The sequence below is a fragment of the Bison bison genome, unplaced genomic scaffold (genome assembly GCF_000754665.1).
Source record: "Bison bison bison isolate TAMUID 2011002044 unplaced genomic scaffold, Bison_UMD1.0 scf7180017864089, whole genome shotgun sequence".
In the NCBI taxonomy this organism is placed as follows: domain Eukaryota; kingdom Metazoa; phylum Chordata; class Mammalia; order Artiodactyla; family Bovidae; genus Bison; species Bison bison.
This window is the reverse complement of record NW_011494661.1, coordinates 2837535-2863455: the sequence shown is the minus strand read 5'-3', so window position 1 is coordinate 2863455 and position 25921 is coordinate 2837535. Positions and strand designations below refer to the sequence as shown.

The following is a 25921-nucleotide window of genomic DNA, read 5'->3' as shown; positions in this document are numbered from 1 at the left end:
GTGTATATATATGTATTTAGATGTGTACATATCTCATTTATATAGATGTATGTACATACATATATATGAGATATGTCTGATCAAATATGTGATACATATGTCAGATATATAACACATGAAATATGTAACAAATCACAATATATATATATATATGTATGTCATGCATACTATATACATGCATTATACACACACATGCACACACTCAGAATTTTGTATGTAGACTTTACTCATAAGTTCTCTGGGATGTCTGATTTTAAAACAAACCTTTTAATTAGGGAATTGGAATGATAAAGCCAAGATAATTACATATAATGAAACCTAAATATTTTATATGAGCTACCACATGAAAGTAAAAACAATCAACTGGCTGCTTTGTATACTATAATGAAGAGCAACTAGTTATACTGCTTTTTATATTCATTAGTTGACACTAAAATATGTTTGGATATGGCTCCATAGTATATATGAGTTACCTAAATAATAAGGCAAGAATGTGCTAATGATTAGGAAATAAATAAGAATAATATTGGTTTGCAAATTAAGCATTATTTATATTTATATATATTCTACTGTTCTCAATCATGAAAATGTAGTCTCTAAGAGACAGACACCAATGACACATGTTTCCAGTCTTAGTTTTTTTTATTAACTTCCTGTGTGACCTTGATCAAGCAGTCTAGTATCTTTAGGACTCAGTCTATGCATTCATAAGTTGCAGGTACTAATATCTGTCTTATCTATATTATTTTGAGGAGCATGTCTTATAAATTATTCTACATTCTAAAAAATAGGTAATAAAATGGTAAGTTTCAGAATTAGTGTATATGCATTTGATAGAGAGGCATTTTCAATTATTGGATAAGACAAACTACATATGATTTTTTAGATATGTTTTAAAAACAGGCAAGAATTTTCCCCTATATGATCTTATTTATGTCATCAATTACATTACTTGATGCTGTTAGATGTTATATTCATATTGTTTTCTCCTCATCAGTAGGAAAACATCCTCAAATTAAATAAATCTAATTAGTGCATTGAAGAGAAAATACAGTAATTTTAGTCAGTAATTTCAGGTTTGACATTTTACAGTATATAGTCTTTTCATAACAGATAATCTAGCAATAACATATAGATGATGTCACTATAAAATAAGATAGAAAAATGGATGCATTCCTGATGTTTTCTTTTTAAATCAATCTAATAAAAATTAAAAAACCAAAAGAACTATAATTGAAGCTGGATAACAATTCATATATAAGGCAATACTAATGAATATGGTGACCCATGAATTATACTTATTTTCACATAACAGAGTTTAAGTGTTGAAAACTGGAATGCAATGCTAAGTAGGTATCAAATCAGAATGTAGAAAAACTTCTCTATCAAAATGTACACGCTTTTAATTGCTGCTGCACTGAAGGAAAAGTACATAACTCATTCAAGGAAAGGAAATAACAAAGAGGAAAACTATCCTAATAAGACTGGTATCTATGTTCTGGATTTTAAATACCTACTTTTACAAAATAATAGTGCAAGATGTTACTTTATTTTTTGACTCACTGTTGAGATTTAAATATTTTTCATTGTTCATTTAAAAAGATGTCTTAAAATGTAGTAAAAGCAAATTATAAAACTTAAGATCAAGGCAATGAAATTATCTAGTATTTCATATTCTTAATGGCATTGAATTTCCCCTTTCTGCACCGCCCCCCGCCACCCCCCGGCATCTAAAGCAAACATCTGTATTATATATACTGCAAGCAATCTGCTGGAAGAAACATCTGGCTATAAATTAGTTTGCATAAAATACATTAACAAATGAAATGCATTTCTACAGAAAATGTTCTTGTGTTGTACACCTTGTCATACAGTACCTATACATATTATGCATATTAATGGCCATTATCTAACTTCTTAGAAAGGTATGTAACAACAAGTATAAAGTAGAAGGTATTTTGTTAGTTCACACTGCCCTCTTTAGGCAATGTTAAGGTAATCAAAGAGACATTCTTAAAAAATTAAATCTTAAAAAAATATCTTACCATTAAACTTTCAAAACATAGCAATAGAACTTTTTTCTAAAGTCCCCAATCTGATGTGGATGTCCAAAATATCTAATTGCTTTCCACTGAGTGGGTCAGAGAGAGACACATATGTCATATTATATCAGAGTTTGTAATTCGATAGATTTAGTTGGCAATGTAATTTAGAATATGCATAAATATCAAAACTAAAATCATCCAAAATACACTCCAATCTATTATTTAAAAAGCAGTGTACTAAAAATGTATTATATACACATAATTGCTCTCACATATAACAGGCATCTTGTGGAATATGAAAGAATTGACAATAGAAATCATCTTATCTGTTTTGGAGAGAGTTAATCTAAGGATAAAAACACATTCAGTATTTCTTTGAAATAATGAAAAAAATCAAATTTTAAAACCTGTAAATTGATTTATAAATATCCTGACTTTTAAAAACGATGGCCATTTTACCAAATACCTCTTTCCAAGATTTTTCTTTCTTTTTCTTTTTTGAGGCAGAAAGCCATCACACCTCAATCTATCCCTTGGATCCGTAACTAACCTGCCTCTGAAATGTTGAACACTTCTGAATGCCCGCTAGTAATAGTCGGTGTTGAGGACTGTGGGGATCCAGGAGTTATTTCTGAGTCACCTGTTTCCAGTACCCCATCACCATCTTTTTCATTAATATCAGGAAAACTGAAATCTGTGGAAGTCTCATTATCATTAAGGCTATCTGAGGCACCTTGCCCTGATCCACTCTCTTCATCACTTGTAAGAACTGCCCAAGCGTTAGATTCTGGACTGAAAGGAAGCAGGGTATTGTGAGTCTGAACATCATTTTCCTGTTTTCCATCATTGCGCTTCTGGGGTGGCACATTTGTTGGTGGTGATTTATCAGGACTTCTGTCCATATCAGTCTGATCGTCTGATATGACACCTGTGATTCTATTTCCTTCTTCAGAATTCTGAGATAGTGCATATGAGATTGGGTTATTCTGATCCACAGAACTGTTCTGCTGGGTGTCTGAGTCATTCATCACCTTTTCCTGTGATTCTCTATAGGAGAAGCATGACATACACCTATTGATGGATAAGCCATCCTTATCTCTGTCATCATAATCATCATCACCGTAATCATCAATATCACCATTGTCACCACCACCCACCAAATTGGCATCAGATCGGGCACTTTGAATTGGCTCAGAAGTTGTTCTGGAAGGAAACAGCAACTTGGTTGTGGTTACAGAACCATCCTTGTTGGGAGAAATGGCTGAAATGGAAATATACACATTTCCTAAAGGGACAGAAGGATCAGCAGTTACAACTGGATCAGAAACAACTGTAGGAATACCAGCCAATACCTCGTCGGTGACAGGGCCCTTGGTGGAGGTGAAGACTTCATCAGAATAAACAAGCTTATTTATAAGCGTATCTGGTGGTGCAACTGATAAAACAGGAGTAGCAAATGCATGCCTTCCTTCTGGAGGAAAGGCCTGGTTAAGCTCCAAATTGGCAGTTTGGAACAACTCATCATTACTGTACAATGAAGGTACTGTTTGGTGGGAACTTTCGCTTTTATGCAAAAGTGGTTCAGAATATTTCTCACTTGCATAAGAAATGGTTAAAACTTGAAGTGAAGCAACATGCGTATTAGGAGTAGATGATACATCAGAGATTGGTACAGATGGAGAGTGCAGCGTATTTTCCCTTGAAGCGGCACTGGATGCCATGAGATGTGGTACTGTAGAACTAATGTGATCGACCTTGGGGGTTTCAACCACTATTGGGTCACTAGGCACAGCTGGCAGAGCAGTTTTAAGCAACAAGTCAACACCAGAAGCCTGAAAGGAAGGTTGCAGCAATACTTCAGTACTAAAAGAAGCTGAGGGCTCATAAGCTAAGAGCTGAGTTGAAGGAGATAACATTTCACTAGAAGTAGGGTCAGAGGATGCTGGCTCTGAGTGTGTACTAAGCGCAGGTTTAAGTGAAGTGTCACCAAATGCTTGAGATACAGCGTGTGAAGACTGAACCGGAATGTTATTTTCTGGAATTTGACTAATCTCATGATCATAAACCTTAGTGGCAGTAAAAGCAAGAAGCTCTGGGAGGATGCCCTCTGGGCTAGAAGTGGAGGCAGAGGATTCTTGTAAAGAGGTATTCAGTGTATTTACACGATCATATAGGTCAGGCATGACTGTGCTTTCAGAGGGGTAAACCAGGTCACTGAAAGAAGAAATGTGCCGTTCTGTCTCCTCTCCGTGTATTCTGTCACTTTTAGAAAGTAGCTTGTTATCGTCACCAGACATAGAGGTTGGATATGTAAATTCAGCTACAGAAACGGGTGAAGACATGTTAAGGGCTGTCAGACCGTCTGTGTCAGGCACAAAAAATTCACTATCAGAGGAGGCTCCAGACCACTCCCCATCACCAGAGAGCCCCTGAGTGGGCTGCAGCAACAATGCGCTTGGGGTTACTAAGGGAGACTCGGGCATAGGTAGGTGGTGACTAAGGCTGCTAGATAAGGAACCCTGAACAGAATCACGCCCAGGTACCGCAGAACTGTCAGAAACCCTGAAGAGGTGTTGGGAGCCCTCCTCATTAGTTAAGGCATAAGAAGGTTCAGGCCCTGAAGAACGTGCATGCATCATGACATCACTGCTGGATGCTTCAGCTGGAGAAAACACAAGCGTTTGATAAAGAACAGCAGGCTTGCTAGCACCAAATTCCAAGGTCTCCGAAGCAGCACGCGTAGTGATCTGATGCGACACGGCATCAGAATACGGAGCAAGGCTGGGCTCTAACAGCAAATCACCCCCAGCCACCGGCAGAGAAACATGCAGGGACCCCTGATCGCTCTCAAGAGCTGCAGTAACTTGCGGAAGGATCTGAGAGATCGTATACACACGGTGAAGCAATTCACTACTGGAGGAAGCGGAGGAAAATGGGAGCAAAGGCGCACCATCATAGGAAGACAGGATGGATTCGACTGACACACCGACACTGGGAAATACAGGTGTAGCATGCAAGGCCCGATCACTACTTGAAGCAGCAGGGGTAGTGTTGAGGGTCTGGTTGTCAAGCAACAAGGGGGTGACTAGAGGAAAGACTTCACTACTGTAGGAAGGTTGGAGAGATGCCTCACCATTGTACACTGGTTGAGTTGTCTGCGCGTGTACCACGTTGACGGTGGGGACCGAATGGTGTTGTCCGGAGGACGGAGTAAAAGCGTGAGGTGTCACCTCAGTGGGAAAGTACGCAAAGGTAGAATACTGTGGCATTCGCACATCTGAGACCGAGGGACCCTGTGACAGCAGTGGGCCTGGAGGAGAGGATTCTGTTGTCTTCTCAGATTCGTCACTATCCACGTCGGTGTAATTAGTCTGGAGAAGGCTCTCTCTACCTGACCCGACATCGGGCAGTGTCGTCACGTCTGTCGTACTAGGAAACCACACATTTCCATCAACGGAAGGATCCTTGAGAGATTCTTCCGAACCTGAGGAGGCTGAATCTTCTGAAGCATTTCTCGCAGATTCTGGGATAAAGACATCGTATGTGACGACCTCTGGGTTTTCTGAAGGAAATACACCGCCATGAGGTGTGTTCTCAGAGACGAATGGCACAGCGGAAGTTGCGGGACTGGAGCCGGAAGAATCATCGGCTCCTGGATCGAGCTTGAAACTGGTCAATAAACTCTCTTCCTCACTGATATCAGTAGATACCTCTTGCGATTCCGTCGTAGAAAATGTATCTGAATATTCCACCGTCCCGGACAAGTTCATCTGTGGAAATCGGAGAATGGTTTTAGAGTCGTCACTTGAAGAGGCTGAAGTGCCTGCCAGAGTGAGAGGGGGAGGCTGGGTCACAGTCTGTGAAGTCGAAGGAACGTCTTTTTCTGGGTCTAATTCAGTGACCGGCTGGGAAGTGGAATCTAAAGATATGTTGGGAATATCACTCTTTCCAGAGAACTCGCTTCCTCTTGCTGGGGAGCGGTTAGTCTTAGCCTCGTTGTATTTGGTCCCCACTCGGTTGTAATTTGTTGTGGTAGGAATCTGAGGTTCCTTTCTCCTAATCTGGTTTGTGGCACCGTCTCTACCAGGATTCACAGCAGTGTCTCCTTCCATGTCCTTTCCCTCTTCTTCCTTTGAAAAGCAAGTAAGATTTAATGGGATATAAGGAAATTAGAGAAAAGTGATTTTTTTTTTTTTTTTAGTTCTACCAGTGTATTGCTACCAACCCATCTCCCTCCACCCTTCTCATGCACGCGTGCTCAGTCATGTAACCCCATGGACTGCAGCCCTCCAGGCTCCTCTGTCCATGGACTTTTCCAGACAAGAATATTGGAGTGGGTTGCCATTTCCTTTTCCATGAAATCTTAATAATATCTTAAACTGCATTATACTGTGATTCTTCACTTGTGGGATTTTGGAAACTTCTCATAAAGCACCACCCCTCTAGAGGACACGCCTCTATCTTGTAACCAGTATTATCCACACTTGAGGGACAGTAATTCAACTCAACGAAAATATCTTATGGCTGCTTCTTAAAATTTTACTTCATGGAAGTAATTAATAGATATCACAGCTTTGAAAAGGAGACACAGTGTAGTGGTATTTACTTACTGACAGTGTTATTTAACACGGCATTTATTTTCTTGTGTTTATATTTCTCTGTTTAGTTCATCTGGCCACAAGCTAAATAATAATTAGCTTCTTGTAAAATGGCAATAAAACAACTTATTTCAAAGATCAAAGTAGTTGTATATTCAGACTATTTGTATGTATTCAGAATACATCACAATTTTAAAGCTATCCTAACAGGAAAGTTTAAGACTGGAAGAGGTTTTTGGCTTTGTTCGTTTTTGTTTTAAATACTTTTCCCTAGGAGTTCATCTTAAACCTAGGCAGACATTTTTAACAACTGGTCAAAATATGGGCCTATTTCTAGTCATTTAATTTTGTGTTTCCTTTAGAAATACCACTCAGGTGACTCATGAGCACTTAGTTACTATGATGGCTCAGGAGTGATCTGGATAGAGGTTAACCAAAATCCATGGTCTCTTTTTATTTAAACTGTATATATTATAATATGTCTATTCATATGTTTAAAACATTGAATTGCCAAACATATTAAGATATGATATTTTTTGTTCACATGGGACATGGATTTGTCAGTTTCGTAGCACTGTCATCTATTAGATCTTTTAAGATCACGCTCCTTGAAAAAAAGAAAAAAATGACCAAGTACAAATTGGTCAGTGAGAACCTGACCAATATCAGTAGAAAGAATCTGAATCTTAAGCCATGTGTGCTCATGAGCTTTTGTCTCAGACACACAGAAAGCTACATGTATGAAACAGAAGATTTCAAGCTTAATGACTGCATTGTTATCTACAGCTTAATTATTCAGTTGGTTTAAAGTGGTTTTTTAATCTTAAGGCATATGCAACAATCCTGAGAAGTGAGTCAACCTTAATGCTCTGGATTGTATTAATGCTAAAATGGATATTCTCTTAGATTCTCCAGATCCATTTCCTCCCTAGTAGTATTCCTTGATAAAATTTTGCATTCTGATTGATGCCATGTTCACAAGGACAACTAGAAGATTTTACCACATAATTTCCTGAATAAATATTCTTCTCATCTTCAAGCCCCAAAACTTGATGCAAAAGGAAATAAGAACAGTTTGCCTCGGCTCACTCTTGGTGGAAAACACTCTTCTTTCCTTAGAAGTTCTTACAAACATTTGCTTTATAATTTGATACAGTTTTGGTGAAGATCAGTGTTAACCTTAGCAATATGTAGTTTCTGAATTCTTTCTCACTTTTCTAAATCTGGATACTTGCCAGTTTTTTGGTATCACACCACACTCTTACCCTCTACCAAGACATTTAAACTTTGCTCTAGTTGCTCTATTAAAATTTGCTCTGCTCTATTCAAACCTCCATTTTCTTCTCTCCTCATTCTCAGCAGATGGTTTTCCTGATTACAGAGGCAGTAGAAGCCACCAGACAAAAACTCAACTCTTACTAGCATTAAAACATCAAAACCCACCAGGACCAACCAAATCAACCTCCGCTCTTCTCATCCTGTTGTAACAGAGTTGTTGTTCTACTTCCTTTCTAATTTCTGCATTTGTGTTCGAATCCATTCTCTATCATCCTCTCGGAATTAAACACAACTATTTCCCTCCACTTTGTATTTTCAATTTTGCTTTCTTAAATGGATCACTCTTACCAGCTAAAACCCAGATCACTCCTATTTAAAACGAGCATAATGGAAAATCTCCTATTCAACGCCTAGTATTCATTTTACCTCTCCCCTTTTCTTCACAGTAAAGTTCCCAAAACACATGTCATCTATCTTCTCTATATCCTCTGACAATTTCTTTTCTTTAGAACTTTTATTTTTTGGTAATTTTTTTTTTTTTTTTTTGCTTCATTGTGCAGCATGTGGGATCTTAGTTCCCTGGCCAGGAATTGAATCCATGCCCCCTGCAATGGAAGCGCGAAGTCTCAACCACTGGACGACCAGAGACTAGAAGTCCCTGATCTGACAATTTCTTTCAAATTCCACATACCATTGCTTCTCTTCCTCTTTGCTTATTATCCCACACAAACCTCCTTTATCATCCTCTTACTATAAGCTATGTAGACTTCTATAACATTGTTCTTAAAACATAATGCCAATCACCCTTTATTCTGTTACATTTTTGGGGAATAAAAACTATACACACACGAAACACAAATTTCTCTTTCATCACTGTGAGATTCTTAGAATCTGAAGAAGGTGATGGACCTTTCATTAATCCAGCCAACTAAGTCTTATACATTTCTATGGGGTCATACTGTCTCATGTCAACGTTTCAAGAAGAACATAAGATTCATGTTCTATGATTACTTTATATATATATATGAAAAAACAAATATTTTAATGGACACTGTTTCCCAAGATTAAGTTATTGTGAATCTTTCCTCCTCTATGGTTTTGATATGGATCACACCTGTTATCCTTTATGATATCTATTAAAATTTTTTATGGAAAAGCCTTGATTGTGCTGGAGATAGTTTGTCTTTCAAAGTCAGGCATTCCTATTGGAAGAAAACTTGAGGAACATTCCAGAAACTATTCATTTCCACGTTGTTGTTGTTGTTTACTTGCTCAGTCATGTCTGACTCTTTTGCGAAACCATGGACTGTAACCTGCCAGGCTCCTCTGTCTATGGGATTGCCCAGGCAAGAATACTGGAGTGGGTTGCCATTTCCCTCTCCAGGGCATCTTCCCAACCCAGGGATTGAACCTGCATCTCTTGCATTGGAAGGCATATTCTTTACCACTGAGCCACCAGGGAAACCCATATTCAGGCTTAAAACCATTACTGATACATTCCAGGTGTTTGCCAACTTCTATCATTCATTCCTGCATGAATCAATGAAGGTGAATAGTGTTATGAACTGTGTTTGTGTCCCCTCTAAATTCACATGCTGAAACCCTACCCTCTCAAAGTGACAGTCTTAGGAATTGGGGCCTTTGGGAGTCAGTACTAAATGAGGCCATAGGTGGAAGCCTCATGAATGGGATTCATGCCTTTATATTGAGTCATGAAAGGTTGCTTCTTCTGTTCTTCTCCACCATGTGAGGACACAAGTATGCAGTCTACAACTGGAAGGGTGTTTGACACACATCACACACACACACAGATATGCTTAGCTGAATTCTATTGTGTACTCTTGGTGAAATGTGGACTGCTCATTTTGCTAAAATAGTCCTTTGTAAGAGAGAATTGCCATAAGATAAAAAATCACTGAGATAACGGTTCATGTGAAAACACAACCTAACCACTATTTACAGCTAGACAAGAATATTCGTTTTCACAAGTTATCAGCTCATACACATATATGTACTAATGGACACATTCCTACTACCATTAACAATAGAAAACCTGGATTTAACATATTATCTCAGTTCTGGTGAATAGCATATTTGGGCTTAGGATGAAATATAAGATACAAACAGTCATTTTCTCTCTATTTCAAAACTTACGACAATGTTAAAATTTATAAATATCCTTAAAGGCCCATTTACTTCAAGGACCTTGTGCTGGCAACAGACTTTATAATATGCATAGTCCAAACAAAAATAGTCAAATTAAATGGGCAAAAGAATATATACACTTTATATTCTGGTTCACATTTATTATCAATCTATCAATCACTGGTTAAGTTAGTCAAAAATAAGCTGTAGCGACATTATGAATTGCTTAAATATTACTTTAGTTTGTTAGAAACATTTAGAAAATGAAAAAGTTCCAATTTGCAACTACAGTTCATAGCTATCATTATTTTTAAAGTCCATCATTTTTCTAATTATCAACAAACCTTTCCTATCTCTTTTTAAAAACTATACCAATTAAAGTGTCTTCCAACTTCTTCATAAAACTCATGTTATTAATTATACATTAATCTACAAAGCTCAGCAACTAGTGCTACAAACAATGAATCATGCATGCAACACGAACTTTTTATTAATGCAACATCTGAAACCTAACCAATAATTCAAAATAGACTTTTTAATATTTACGCACTTGAATAAAAAATAGCTATGATACCTTGATTATTTCTTCAGTTCCAATTAATTCGGGAAAGAGGTCAAGTTCTACAAAATTAAAAACAAAATTATTAACATTTTTATTCAACTATTTCAGCTTTATTGGTCTACTTTTGGATGGAAAGAGAGAAAAGGAAAAAAAATAATACTGTTAGCTTGGAAAATACAGAATTGCTCAAAGAAAATTTCAATTTCAGTTTCCAAATTTCAGTTTCCAATACTGCTGAACATTACATAACACAGCATTATGTAAACGAACAGGAAACTGCACTCAAAACCTCGATGTCTATCCTCAACTCCAACTCCTTTCCCTATTTCCACCCCAGCTATGATTGAAACTAAGAAGGGAAAAGAAGACAGTGAGACTGATATTACTGGGTGCAAATAAACCCAAGTAACTTTTCATCAGTGCAGACTTACTGCTGATAAAAGCATAGCTGGGAAAATGCCAGGGGATAAGTGACAGATACTCTTATTCAACTACTTATTCCTTAAGGTCTTCTTCTGACTGAAGGTCAAATAGTTATTTTTTTTTAATTAATTAATTTTTGGCTGTGCAGGGTCCTCAGTTGCTGCGTGAGGGGCTTTCCCTAGTTGTGGTGAGCAGAGGCTACTCTATAGTTGCGCTGCATGGACTTCTCTTGTTGCAGAGCATGGGCTCTAGAGCATGGACTTGGTAGTTATTACACATGGACTTTGCTCAGAAGCATGTGGAATCTTCCCGGACCAGAGATCAAACCCACGTTCCCTGGATTGGAAGGAAAATTCTTAACTACTGCCCAACCAGGGAAGTCCCAAATAGTTCTTTTCACTCTTCAGATTTGGGCTTATACGTATTTGTACACAGGGTGCTGCCCCAGGTAGAAGCGAGAATGTTTTCTAGCAGGTCCAGCCTGGATTGGCAGCAGGAAGGACAGACCAGAGTGATTCCCATGACTTCTTCCCAGGGATACACAACTAATACTGCTTATGAAAGGAATGTAAGGACCAGGATCATTTAAGTCTGACTTTCCCAACTGGACAGAATCAGCATATTTCATGTTGCTGTGTCGTGCTTAGTCGCTCAGTTGTGTCTGACTCTTTGCGACCCCATGGACTATAGCCTGTCCATGGGGATTCTCCAGGCAAGAATACTGGACTGGGTTGCCATGCCCTCCTCGAGGGGGATCTTCCCAACCCAGGGATCAAACCCAGGTCTCCCACATTGCAGGCAGATTCTTCACCATCTGAGCCACCAGGGAAGCCTATGAATACTGGAGTGGGTAGCCTATCCCTTTTCCAGGGGATCTTCCAGATCCAGGAATCGAACCAGGGTCTCTGGCACTGCAGGCGGATTCTTTACCAGCTGAACTACCAGGGAAGCCCAGTCTGAGGATAGCTTAATCCTAAAACAAGACCCATCAGTAAATGTTAGAAAAGATGAGGAGCTACCAACAGTTCTCTCTCTCCAGTAAGGAATCTAGGCCCTCTGCCAAGTTACCAAAGGGCTTGAGGACCACTTATCCTCACTCTTCATCCAAGCTGCATCAGGGAGACAGAAGTCAGAGTAACTATTAGGGCTTGAGCATTATTACAAAGATACCTTTCTTATTCCTATTATTTTAGAGAATCTATCCCATCTCCAAAGTTTATGCTTTTCACTATCCTAAAGCTGTTTATGTTCTATTTTTTTATGCCTCTATAGATCCTCAAAGGAAATGCATGTTCTACAGAATTTTCAAAGGCATAAATGAACTAACATTAAGTATTTATCAAATCCAGGCCTCCTTTATCCTATAAACTGTATTGGGTTTATTTTCATGAAAAAACTTCTAGGTACTAAGAAATGTAAAACTATAAAATACAGTAATATGCTTGAATTTTATTTAGAAGAGAATTCAAGTAAAATATAGAAGCCCAGCCCCCATGAAGTTTTAGATAAAATTAATACTACTGACTAGTTAAATATTTTAAAGTTACTTACCCTGAACAATTTTTGGTGCAATAAAAATGAAAATAGTCACTGTAAACAGTCATATCTTAAATTTTAACTCTCAATTATTATTATTTTCTTGTTAAAACTAACCATGAAAGAATCTGACAACTTTCATTTGGATCTTTAGTGTTCTCCTTTTTCTATTTTTGTCACCATGAAACCTCTTACTCACCCTGTTTTTCATGTTATTTAGTCTTTACTTTTTAAAATTAAAATGATTTCAATAGTCTGATACAACTGTGTCTCTATAACCTTCAAGGAAACCAATATAATATGAATTTAAAAACGGGATTCAACTTAACTGTGAGAGAGAAATAAAAAGAACTTTTAATATGATTTTCTAAAAACTACAATTAGAGAAGTTCATACATGTAAAAACTCCAATTTCAGTATATGAGACAATACATAATTTTATTAAAAATATTTTTATATGGAGTCACAGCTTTTTATGTACTTTAAAAATACTTTAATATTAACAAGGGCAAATCATAGTCAAATACTATTTTGAGATACATATATATATATATAGTACTCTCGCCTGGAAAATCCCATGGACGGAGGAGCCTGGTAGGCTGCAGTCCATGGGGTCGCTGGGAGTCGGACACGACTGAGCGACTTCACTTTCACTTTTCCTTTCATGCATTGGAGAAGGAAATGGCAATCCACTCCAGTGTTCTTGCCTGGAGAATCCCAGGGATGGGGGAGCCTGATGGGCTGCCGTCTGTGGGGTCACACAGAGTCGGACACGACTGAAGCAACTTAGCAGCGGCAGCATACACATATATATTATACTTTAGATTTTATTCTGTTAAGAAGCTACAGAAAAACATCTCAATGAGAGTCCATTCTCTTCAACGTGCTTACAGAAGTGTTTTTAAAAAATGGCCTAACTTCATTTAACTTAACATACTTGTAATGACCAAAGGTGATTCTCTTATTAATTGTCAGGTTTGGGGTAGAGTGTATATAATTATCACATTAAGGACAAATTTTTTCTTTCAGTACTCTGTGTGCACTGCATTTGATTAATTGTTATCCTTTAATCAAAGAATAACTTAACTATATAGATTATAATTCCCATTAAGCTAAAATACATAATTCTACTTACTCATACTGTCTATGAGTATGATCAGCGACTTCTACTATAGCTGGCTTTGCTGTTTATTGCAATAAGAAGTTTCCTTTAGGCCCCCTCAGGCCCTAGGAGCAGAAGCCCTTTGATCTCTCTTTATTTCATAGCACACTCATGGGTGAATTAGGTGTAGGTGCCTTCATGTTGGTATGTAAAAACCCACTTTGAAGGATCTTCCTTGTGATTTCCTACTAGACTCAGATCATTTGAATTGACTGAAATACTGGCGTTGTCCAGGAATTTGCCCTGCCCAAAATAACCCAGAAGTCTTCTGCTGAGACTCCTAAGAACAATTTTGAAATAAAATAATTTTAAAAGATTGCTTCTAACTCCCTGGAGAATCTGAGCCATACTCCTGGGTCTGAAAGTTCATAGCACTCAAGGTCTAACTGCTGACTGATGAAGGTGTCAGGATGGGTCCCCACTGGCCTGCTGTTGTTATTGTTAAGTTGCTAAGTCGTATCTGACTATTTGCGACCTCATGGACTGTAGCCCACCAGGCTCCTCTATCCATGGAATTCTCCAGGCAAGAATACTGGAGTGGGTTTCCATTTCCTTCTCCAAAGGATCTTTGTGATACAGAGATTGAATCCTTGTCTCCTGCCATTGCAGGTGGATTCTTTACCACTGAGCCACCTGGGAAGTCCTTTGGCCTGCTGCTTCCTTGCAAATAATAACCAACGTTTTAGTGGTCACCAGTCTGGCTCAGGCACTACTGGGGTTTACAGAATCTTCTCACTTCATCAAAACAGACCCCAAGAAAGCTGCAAAAACAGCCCAGTAGTGAAGACTGTCAATATATTTTTTTTTACTGAACACTTAAAATTCACATTTATGGGATAACAGAATAAAACAGAATAAAACCATTCTGGTTCTGTTAGATTTTCTAAAAGAGCATGTTACTCAACATTCCAGAAAACAAAAAAGCAACACTGATGTAGGTAGGCAAGCAAGGCTTATTTAATTGTTTAAAGGTTTTAAGCCAAGTTTCACAGTGCGAAAAGGCAAAAGCAATGTAAACTGCAATCTTTGTAAAGGGTGATTTTTAAATATCATTATATAACATTACCTGTAGTGTAGTATGGTACAGGCTGAACAAGGACAATGTATAGTGATTTAACAAAGACAGTTGTTATACAAATGAAAAGGACACAAAACAGGAAAATGCACTGACCTAATTCACCATGTATTTAAATTGAATACATATGATTATCAAGATCCTAAGACATGTACTCAAATAATGTCTTCTATAACTATATAATAATTAGACCTATATTGTAGAAATAAGCATAATTATAGCTACAACCAAATAAAAAAGTTTTTAAAAAGAATATCCACTTTAGTTTAACCTTGAAAAGGTTTAAATTCTTTTCTGAACATGAGTTTATGTGTTAATTTTAAAATAGCAATTTATAATAACATCTAATGGACACTATGGTGATACTGCTGTACACAACAAATATAATTAAAATGCACAAGCAATAAATTAATTAAATTAGCCAACTTTAAATGCACAATTTGGAAGATTGGGTTTTACTTCACAGATATTGATTAGAATATTTAAAATCTGTGACTGAAAGGATGAGGGCAATTATACGTGACCTCTGTCATTCCTTTTTAACAGAAGCAACAAATAGTACAGTCTTTAGAAAACAGCTTATCCAAAATAATGATAGAATAAGTCAATAAGGTACATTACAACATTAGGTAGTGAAACAACACGATTAATAGGATGAAATGGTACTAGTAAAACCCGTGAAATAAACAGCAAACTCAAAAGACACTTAACATCTATATTAGCCACATAAATTGTAAACTTTACAAATCTTGTAGGAACCATCACACTGAACCACAGGACGGCACTGCTGTCAAGGCTTTTACTGCTATGTATCTACTATAGAAACAATATTTTAGATAACGTAATTTCAATAATGAACTAAAAATATATGGACTGAAATGCCACTGTAGTCTTCCCGATCAGAAAGAATGAGTTCTGGAGACAACTAATATTTTCCTTATAAAAATAGGAAGAGCTGAAACTTTGCATAAATTGGTCTTCAATGAAGAACTTTCTGGAATAACTAAGGGATAAACTAAATTTTAACCCTTGATTTTTAAGAGTAATATCATAGCAGAATATCAAATCAAATATGACCTTTTACTAAAACATATTAATGTACAAAATCCTCTAAGGCACTGAGACATCCATGGAGATTAAGTGATGTGTCCAAGCTAGCATCTCATTAGTTCAATGGTGTCCCGATCCTTTGAATAAATAGAAATTAAGTTATAATACTTTCTATTTTGTACAAATGTGAAAGTGCTACAAATGATACAAGAACTTGTACTTTGTGCCAATATAGACTCAGTCTAAAAGGATCACTCAGAAATTATATCTATAGATAATAGACATTTGATCTGTTTTTCCATATGCAATAAGCTTCTTTCTTAAAAAATAAGAAAGAAAAAATTCAGAAAGTCTAAACTTTTAGCATAGAGGCTAGAGAAAGAAGTGTTAGTTGTTCAGTCATGTCAGACTCTTTGCAACCCCATGGACTGTAGCCCGCCAGGCTCTTCTGTCCATGGAATTCGCCAGCCAAGAATACTGGAGTGGGTTGCCATTCCCTTCTTAAGGGAGAGTTAGAAAATGCACAACATAAATAGCTAAAATTATTTTTTTGACTGGGAAATTGTACTATGTTCAGAAATTAGAGCGGTATAATTAAACTAAGATAGTAAAATTAAATGAATGGTTTTAATATAATTCATCACCTAAAATACACAATAGGACTAGAGGAGATTTTTATATACCATATTTAATCAATTCACATGTGATATTGCCAAAACACAGTCAACGGTGCACTGCTAAAGATGTCATTTTTGGAAGGATCAATATGTGGAACTTCAGTGAAGGATGACATTCAATGGAAAAGCATCATATGGTATAGCTGAAACCATGGGCAGTTAATTTGATACTCACCTTTCAATAACACTTAGAGCTCACATTTCATTTAAAAATAACCTGATTTTGCAAAATAACGCTAAATAAAAACAGTAGCAAAGATGGTTATACCTAGACATGAGGCAGGTCATAATATTATTTTTAAATAATGATATTGCCATTATGAGAGTGCTGTCCTGTACTTAGTCGCTCAGTCATGTCTGACTCTGTAACCCCATGGACTGTGGTCCACCAGGCTCCTCTGTTCATGGGATTCTCCAGGCAAGAATACTGGAGTGAGTTACCATGCCCTCCTCCAGGGGATCTTCCTAACGCAGGGATTGAACCCAGGTCTTCTGCATTGCAGGTGGATTCTTTACCATCTGAACTACCAGGGAAGCCCATCATGAGAGTAGTAATATTCATTAGCTCTCAATGTTCTAAGTTGGGAAATACTTTGGCAAGTTTTATGGCCTGTGGCTTGGAAGGATCCAGAATCTAACATCTAATGTTCTGATAAATTATTTAACTTAAAAACTCAACTAGTTAAGAACTATGATGTTATGAACAAGACCCTGCTATGGCACATAAACCACAAAGGAAAATCAACAGACATCAGTTTTCCTTCTATACATAAAAGTGAAACATGCTCCAATTAGTATCACTTGTAACCATTGCTATTAAAAACCGGTGAAAATTTCAGAGAGTAACCTCATAATAGGGATGACCAAAGAATATTTACATTTGTGTATGTGTGTGTTTGTATACATTTATGAACATGCATATGCATATACATGTATATGTACTATATAATTTCATTTATTACTTTAAAATTGCTTATACTAACAAAAGAAAGACTTTAGTTATGTACATTTGTAAACTGTCCAATTATGATAGGCAGAACCTCCTTCAATTATTGCATATGCTTTGAGATCAAAGATTTTCCTGTAATACTTAAAGATGCATGCAAATAAAATACAATCAGAAACAACTTTTTTGCTTGCTTTTATGGAATAAACCCAGCAAACCTAAGAAGAAAGATCCCCCTCACCACCAATTTATAAAAGATAGATGAAAATATCTAAGATAAACTCCTGAGATGCTTTGTATAGGTATTTCAAAGTACCTCACATGATCCTTGAATCATGTACATACTTACTACAAAATACTTTGGGGGCTGAAAGAGGGAGGAAATAAACACAAATGAAACAAACTCTTCATTATTCAAAATCAAAGTCTTTATATTTTCTTAGCTATTTTCATTGATGACCACTACAGACATTACAATAGGTTTGGCAGTTCTTATTTTACAAATAGAAAACTTCAGTATTAAGAATAAATTCACATATTGTGCTATGCCATATCTGCTGAATGAAAATGAAAAAGGAGCTCTGTGCTTTACAAAATTACCTGATAATCCAGACTAAAAAAGAAATCACTTTGCCTTTTGGACAAAGAACATAAAGTCAGAAAGAAACCACCAATGCATTCAGAAATTAAACTAGCCTCCTTTATTTAATAAGGTATATCAGGGGGGCACTTACCAGGGTCATCAGAAGGCATGTCCACAATCAGCTGGTCACTATATTTTCCATATAAGCCATTAGTGCATATGGCTACTATTTGAAGAACATAACTCATATTGGGTAGTAAATTATTAAGAATAGCACCCTAAAAGAAAGATGGCAATAACTATACAAATTTGTCATTCTCAGAGGAGTGCTAACATACTAGACATCTCTTCTTAGAAAACATTTTCTCATTTGTCAATAAAAAATTTTGTATTTTATTAACCTGAGAAAAAATTTTACACAATGTTATCAGGCTGAGCTTGTGATATTTGTGAGTTAGGAAGATACTGGTAAACTATGCTTTTATTTATTTATTTTTTTGCTCTGTAAAAATCAGATTTAGTTTCAGAAAATTTCATTTTTTAACTCAAACTCATGAAATTCATAAATGAGTAGCCAAAAGTGTAGATTACTATTTTAGACAAACATGTAGCATTTATAAGAAGCAAAATGTGAAAAACTAATTTCTTTCTTTTTCTTAACAATATGTAAACCAGACAGTAATAGAATTATTACTTTCTTCACATCATTATGAAATGAATAATAGTATATTCTCATAAATTCCACTTACAAATTTCTCAGTTCACAGTGTTTGTTCTAGACATCTAAATTAAAAAGTTGTTACAAACCTCCCCATTTTGTTTATATGATTTCCACACCAGTTTTTGTATAGATGCAGGCTCGTAGGGCTAGAGGGACTCCTGCTGTCTATATTCAGAGTTCAGTGTCCTGGACCTGCCCTGGGGGCTTCCCTAAGCAACACCCAGATGGGATTTTCTCAATTATACCACAACCACCAAGGAAAAGTTAATACTGAGATGCTCAGAATCTGTATTTTCTTTAATTCTTGTCATGGGTGGACAGGAAGAAGACATGCATCGCTTCCTAAGGATTACCTGCCTCCTGTCCCAAAAATTGTCTCAATTGATTTCACATTTGTTACTTGGAAATTTGAATCAAAGAAAAGGACTTTCAAGACCCCTACACTATTTTCTACTCTATTTCCCTTGTGCTGATACACTATGATGAGGAAACAAAAGACAACTGCATCACAGTACTGATATTTTAGACCCAATTCCTTCCCTAACTGGAAGTTGTTGTTCTGTCGCTAAGTCGTGTCTGACTCTGCGACCCCATGGACTGCAGCACACCAGGCTTCCCTATCCTTCACTATCTCCTAGGGCTTACTCAAACTCATGTCCATTGAGTCAGTGATACTATCCAACCATCTCATCCTCTGTTGTCCCCTTCTGTTCCTGCCCTCAATCTTTCCCAGCATCAGGCTCTTTTCCAGTGAGTTGGCTCTTCACACCAGGTGGCCAAAGTACTGGAATTTCAGCTTCAGCATCAGTCCTTCCAATGAATATTCAGGATTGATTTCCTTGAGGATTGATTGGTTTGATCTCCTTGCTGTCCAAGAGGCTCTCAAGAGCCTTTTCCAGCTCCACAATTCGGAAGCATTAATTCTTTGGCACTCAGCCTCCTTTATGGTCCAACCCTCACATCCAACTGTGAGAGTACAAAGTATTTGACTGTTCGAGCCCTTTCCTTTGTAAAGAAAGGCTATACTAGATGATATCCAGTTCTAAGTCTTCTGAAAGTTATTATCGGCAGAGCTGTAGTCTCCTTGTAATTAAAAATATTAGTAAGAACCTAGGGCTTGCCTGCTGGCTTGGATGGTAAAGAATATGCCTGCAATGCAGGAGACGTACATTAGATCTTTGGGTTGAGAAGATCCCCTGGAGAAGGGAATGACTACACACTCCAGTATTCTTGCTTGGAGAATTCCATGGACAGAGGAGTCTGGCAGGCCATAGTCCATGGATTTGCAAAAAGTCAGACATGACTGAGAGACTACATTTTCACTTCACTAGTATTAATCACTGTAAATTTTAAATAATTAAATATAGCTTCTGCATCCCTCTCTCCCCACTAGATAGCTCATACAAAGCCTAAAGTCATCAAAGGCAACAATATACAATCATTTATAAGTTCTTATCCTAGATATTAAACTACAATGACTACAATGCCATCAATACATGAAACAATTGATCTTATAGTTACCAAATCTTGATAGCCATCTGTCAAAAACTCATGCTTGGTTTGGTCTTCTCCCTCCAACTGCTGGTACAGAACGGCAAACTTCTCGATCATGGTATCATAAACTACTCGAGGTCTTTCCCACGTAACGAGAAGGCTAGTATAATTCTCTGGGTCAGCTTGAACATTTTCTGGTTCTGAACTACAAACTTCAGAGGAAAAAAAAGTACAGTTATTGACACAACTGTCACCCTCTAGAATCTTAACAAGTGAAACACATTCTATGAACATTTTTGCTGTATTTTAATAGAGGTTGAAAAGTTACACTTTCCCACTGTGGCTCTTTTGTCCAAGCCATTTCCTGTATCTGAAATACTTCTCCATTCCCCACTGTGAATGAAAAAGACTGCCTGCCTGGCTAGTAAACAAAGGATGTTATAACCATCAAGCCATCACTTTAGAGCCTCCCTAATGGTGTACCCTGAGGAAACTCAGGATGAGAAAACACAGGAAACTGGTCCCAGGTAGCTGAGGTCTATACCCAAGGAGCAATTTCAGTGAGACCAGTCTTGAACCTTCCCATACACAGAAAAGTGCTAACTTCCTTGAGAGTTCTGGTTTCTCTAATTAACAGTAATCTTTTGGTGTTCCTACTATGTGGTCTTTGATGCAAAAACTCTTACATATCCTGACCCTCCCCTTGCTTCTTTAGAGCAGCCCCTCAGTGTGATCTGAAACTCCTGTCTCCCAGGGTTGAAGTCCTCAGAATGTCCACCAAATAATCCATAACTCTTGACTTTAGCTTGTGCATTTTTTTTCAATCAACACCTCCTACCTCTGTTCAAGTCAGACCTTCAAAGAATGTCTTTACCACGAGCAGTATTCTCTGTTATGCACACTCTGACCTCTGCTGGATTGATATCTGTCATTTTCAATTGTCTGTCTTGTTTTACCACAATTATTGCATTAATTGTATGTTCTTTTATATTTTTCTTTCCTGAATAAGTCTTTGCTCCTCTGTGAGTGCAGGCTAAGTCTCTTCAGTCGTGTCCAACTATGACTGTAGCTTGCTAGGCTCCTCTGTCCATGGGATTCTCCAGGCAAGAATACTGGAGTGGGTTGCCATGCCCTTCTCCAGGGGATCTTCCCGAGCCAGGGATTGAATGCACATCTCTTATGACTCCTGTATTGGCAGGCAGGTTTTTACCACTAGTGCCACTTGGAAAGCCAATCTTTATTCTGCGAGTAGATTATAAGCATAATAACCAGAGTTTTTTTTTTAATTTCTATATTGCATAGAAAACTGTCTTGAATGTATGGGGAATACAAATTCATTTTCATAAATAAATAAAGGATATCTTCAAGTTTATGGTGTTTTTATTATTCTTATTTGGCTCATATGAGGAGAATTTCAAAACTAAAAGACGGTCTTGTTTGTAAATCTTTGAAATAATTAAAAATTCCCTATCACAGAAAACCATAGGAGAACAACTGAAACTATTATTTCAATATTTTTCAGACCTGCTGACAAAAAAGTCCCACTTTGGCCTCATAAATAGATTAAGCAATTAATTTCAGAGAATTATAAGATATGTCTGTCTTAGCTGAAAAAATATATTGAAACTCGTTTGGGGACTTCTTAAAATGAACTGAAGCCCGTGCTGGAACTCATGGCAAAAATGCAGTCCCATCAGAAAGAGCACTCTGATACTTTCTGAAATACATTCATAATGTGATCATCTGAACTAGTTGTGAACAAAAAAAATTTTAAAATGCATGATATCATGCTAATGAAGCATAGTAATAAATATAATATCTTCCAGGCTGGAGAGATTTGGGGAAGAGAGGGAGAGAAAGGTCTCCAAGGTCAAATAGTAATCACTATGATCACAGAATCCAGGCTTTGCTTTAAAGGTATACCTGAAATTACAAAGTCACCACACGAGACCACACAGTCCATTGAAATCAACCAATCATCACCACTACCAAAACTATTTCTAGGACTCAATGGAAACACGCAAGCAGCACCATGAGAATGTGACCAAAAAGCCTTTTTGTCTTTACTGGGCTGTAGTTTTCCCCATGAACACAGGAGGGCACCCAAAACTAACAACTGACCTTATAAATGGAAACATTTTATATACAGTATTCAATAAGACATTTTAGCATATGTATGCTATGCAATGGTACAGGAGTGATTCAGAGCAATGTAAATACATATACACATATATGCTTTAAATCAATATAGGAGTAACTTTATATGAGTTAGAGACAGAACTTTTCACTGTTAAAATTATAATATTATTTGTTGGTCAAGGATATAGGGTGCAGTGTTCCTTTGGGAATAAGAGAACAATTCTTTCATTATCAAAAAACATGAATTCACAATAAGAAAATGTATTCCTATTTAGGTCTAGACGGCATCATTACTCGATCTAGTGACACTTCTACAAATGTCCACCAGATGGCAGAAGACCACATCATCTCAAAAGTGAGGCGGTCACTTAACATCATTGGAGACACAACATTGCCTTGGTCTTGCTTCTGATGAACCTCATGTCTGTTTTTAAAAGGCTGAAAGTGATTTTGGACAATATCATTTGTAGATTTTGTTCAAAAGTCAATCCTACTTTGCACAGAGTGAGAATGATTTAAAGTGAACTCTTTTTCCTCAAAGATGAAACTATCTTAAAATGCATGAAAGTTTTATGCATGCCCACAAAACATAAAAATTGGAGAAAAATATAAAATTACTGACTTCAAAATACACAAAGGACTGCTTCCTCAATAGTTCAAGGAATTCTGATCAGGTGTCTGTGTTTATCTCCCCTTAGTATTAGAAATCATCAGGTACTTCAAATTCTAAGAATCAGCATTAATATAAAATAGGACTCTAAAAAGAAATTCACATTTCTTTGCCACCAGGTTTTAGTTCATTTACTTTCTTCTTTATATATCTGTAAAAGCTTATTAGTAATTTAATAGTTAAAATGTATGTTGTAATTAGAAGCTTATTTTTAAACACTCCTTTTGTTTATTGATAATCATAGCTTACTAACACATTATAAGCTATAGCTGAAGCTTATCTTTTAGATGCTGAAATACAGAATTTTATAGAAAAAAATATATACTTTAGAATGTATTCAAGAGAAAGACTAGTACTTCTATATGTAGTCTATGACCTTGCCAACGGGTTACTCTTCTAAGGTAGGACATCCTAGCTATCTCCTAAATAACAATCTTGCTAATTCACCACTTGGTGTTCAGACATAAAACTGGGTAATGTTTCAGATGTAAAACTGACTACAGAGTAAGTTATTAATTTTCACTAAGTTTTCCAAGCTTTCCTTGTTCTTCATATTAAAATTAGTTTATCTTATTAGAAGGGCATACAGTTTATAAAGCATATTATCTGGATTGAAAAATCAAGAAGGGCTTTCCAGATCAACATATACTGACACCAATTACAAGCTACATTAATAAGATAGTAACAAAAATATAATTTCCTTGATTATAGGGAGCTCAGTACTATGTTGTGGAGAAGGAAATGGCAACCTACTCCAGTATTCTTGCCTGGAGAATCCCATGGACAGAGGAGCCTGGTGGGCTATAGTCCATGGGGTCGCAAGAGTCAGACATGACTGAGCAAATAAACCTACCTACCAGAACTATGTTGAGGTCCCATTTCCTTCTTTAGGAATGAATCACATGCCCTGATTCCTTTCTATGAGCTACATGTGACCTGGATCATAGTCATTGATTCTTTAAGGAACACCGACCAAGGAGAATCTGGTTCCTGCAAGCTCGAGGCTATGAGCCAGGCTGTGACAAAGCTGGGGTCCTTGTCAAGTTGCACAGAATACAAGCAATACTGTAGTATAAGTGCAACCCAGATGGCACAAGTAGTAAAGAATCTGCCTGCCAATACAGGAGACACAAGAGATGTGGGTTCAATCCCGGGGTCCAGACCATCTCCTGGAGGAGGGCATGACAACCCACTCCAATATTCTTGCCTGGAAAACTCAATGGACAGAGGAGTCTGGCGGGCTACAGTCCATGGGGCCTCAAAGAGTTGGGCATGACTGAGCACTCAGCACAAGTGCAAAGGATCCTCACATATAAAGAATGAGAGGTTCTTAATTAAAAACTTGTTTTTAACATTCACTTCTCATCTGCTTGGCTCTAGGCACTCTTGGACATACAAATAAAGGAGGTACCATCTTTGCCTTCAGGAAACTCATTTCTAGGATAGCCTCTCACCCTTAAATTTAGTAAGCCATTAAATGTAATGGGTGCTTTTAGTTTCCAAATCCTAGATGCCATTTACAGAGGAAGGCAAAATAAACTGTAAAAAAAAAATTCTGTGATTTAGCCAAATTAGGTTGTGCTTTTCAAAAGTATAGGTTTTTATCCACTAGAAATTGTAAAAACTCCACAAACATACCTCACAAAGTCCTCCACCTTCTCATTACTTAAATGAATGGATATGAAAAGTGAATACCTCCTACACAGGAATGTCCACATAAGATTAATACGCTAGGCACTGAGTGTCATGAGGAAACAAGAAAAAAAGGAAGGAAAAGAAAAGGAAATAGGTGAAGAAAAGCACAAAGGAGGAGAACCTGACAACTCTCACTGTGACAAGTCTCGTGACCAGCTCATCATTAAAGCCGGTGCAGATGTTCCAGGGGAGACAGAAGGTCCCTTCTGCCTCTGCTGCTCTACGTGCCCACCTTGGGAAAGGGACACATGCCCTGGGGGAGAAGGTGCAGTCTTAGCTCCATGGATCATGGATAAAAATGAAGAGGGAGGTGAAAAGATCGGGTGATGATTTTGGGGGAGTGGCAGAGAGAACGTCCCTAGGTTTTTACCCAGTATTTCCCATCGTCTTGAGGTTTGGTACAGGTGAACACAGCCCATGGCAAAGTACCTCCATGAGTGCACACTAGTAAATCCACCACCTTCTTGCTTGAGGTTTATGAGCCTCATTTTAAAAATTATCGAGACAGGTAATTTAATGACTACTGTGAGAAGCACCCGAAGAGGGACAGACTCAGAAGACAATCAGTATTAAGGTTGTGATCTCCCTTCAGGGAGTAACGATGTTAACAAAACTAATGTAAAGATTGCCACAAATGTTAAAAATAAGAACTAAAAATGATCTGTTACTGCTTTGTACTTTTCAATGATTACACCCCATTCCCTTTAGATAAGTAACCAAAAAAAAAAAAACAAACTTTCAAACTGTACCTCAGTCAGTCAGTCTTCTCTAGGAATACACAGTAACTTTGTCAACCATTCAATTCATAACATACAATCTTCCAAGAAGTAAATAATCTTCCTGTACTTTTCTCTATATAGTTAGAGCACAAAGTTAATATACATGTGACCTTAATGAATGCTATTTACAACTACTGACCTTCTCAAGAAGGTGGGTCTTCTGATGCATAATTCATCGTGACATTTTCTCAGGAAATTACAGAAAATTTCTCATAGCTCAAATACAACATCAAGCTATGAAGACACACTTTTCATGCTACCCTTCCTTGAAAATCATTTCATATTTAATAGTTTTTTTAAAGTTTGCATTATGTATATTACAATGCTAGCAAATGAGATTTAA

The 25921-nt window shown here is 37.1% G+C and overlaps 1 protein-coding gene across 3 annotated transcripts in view; it reads right to left on the bottom strand.

The window, feature by feature from the left end:
• PTPRZ1 (protein tyrosine phosphatase, receptor-type, Z polypeptide 1) overlaps positions 1-25921 on the bottom strand; it is a 212740-nt gene that overhangs the window by 47017 nt on the left and 139802 nt on the right. For 2 of the 3 annotated variants that reach the window (XM_010838071.1, XM_010838072.1), the window contains exons 9-12: positions 20323-20507; positions 18232-18358; positions 10641-10687; positions 5179-6175 (exon numbers count right to left, since the gene is read on the bottom strand). In XM_010838071.1, the coding sequence (XP_010836373.1) occupies positions 5179-6175; positions 10641-10687; positions 18232-18358; positions 20323-20507 (1356 nt within the window). Of the gene's footprint in view, positions 1-2595; positions 6176-8652; positions 8656-10640; positions 10688-18231; positions 18359-20322; positions 20508-25921 lie in introns of all 3 variants that reach the window. The other variant, XM_010838070.1, reaches the window with a different exon arrangement.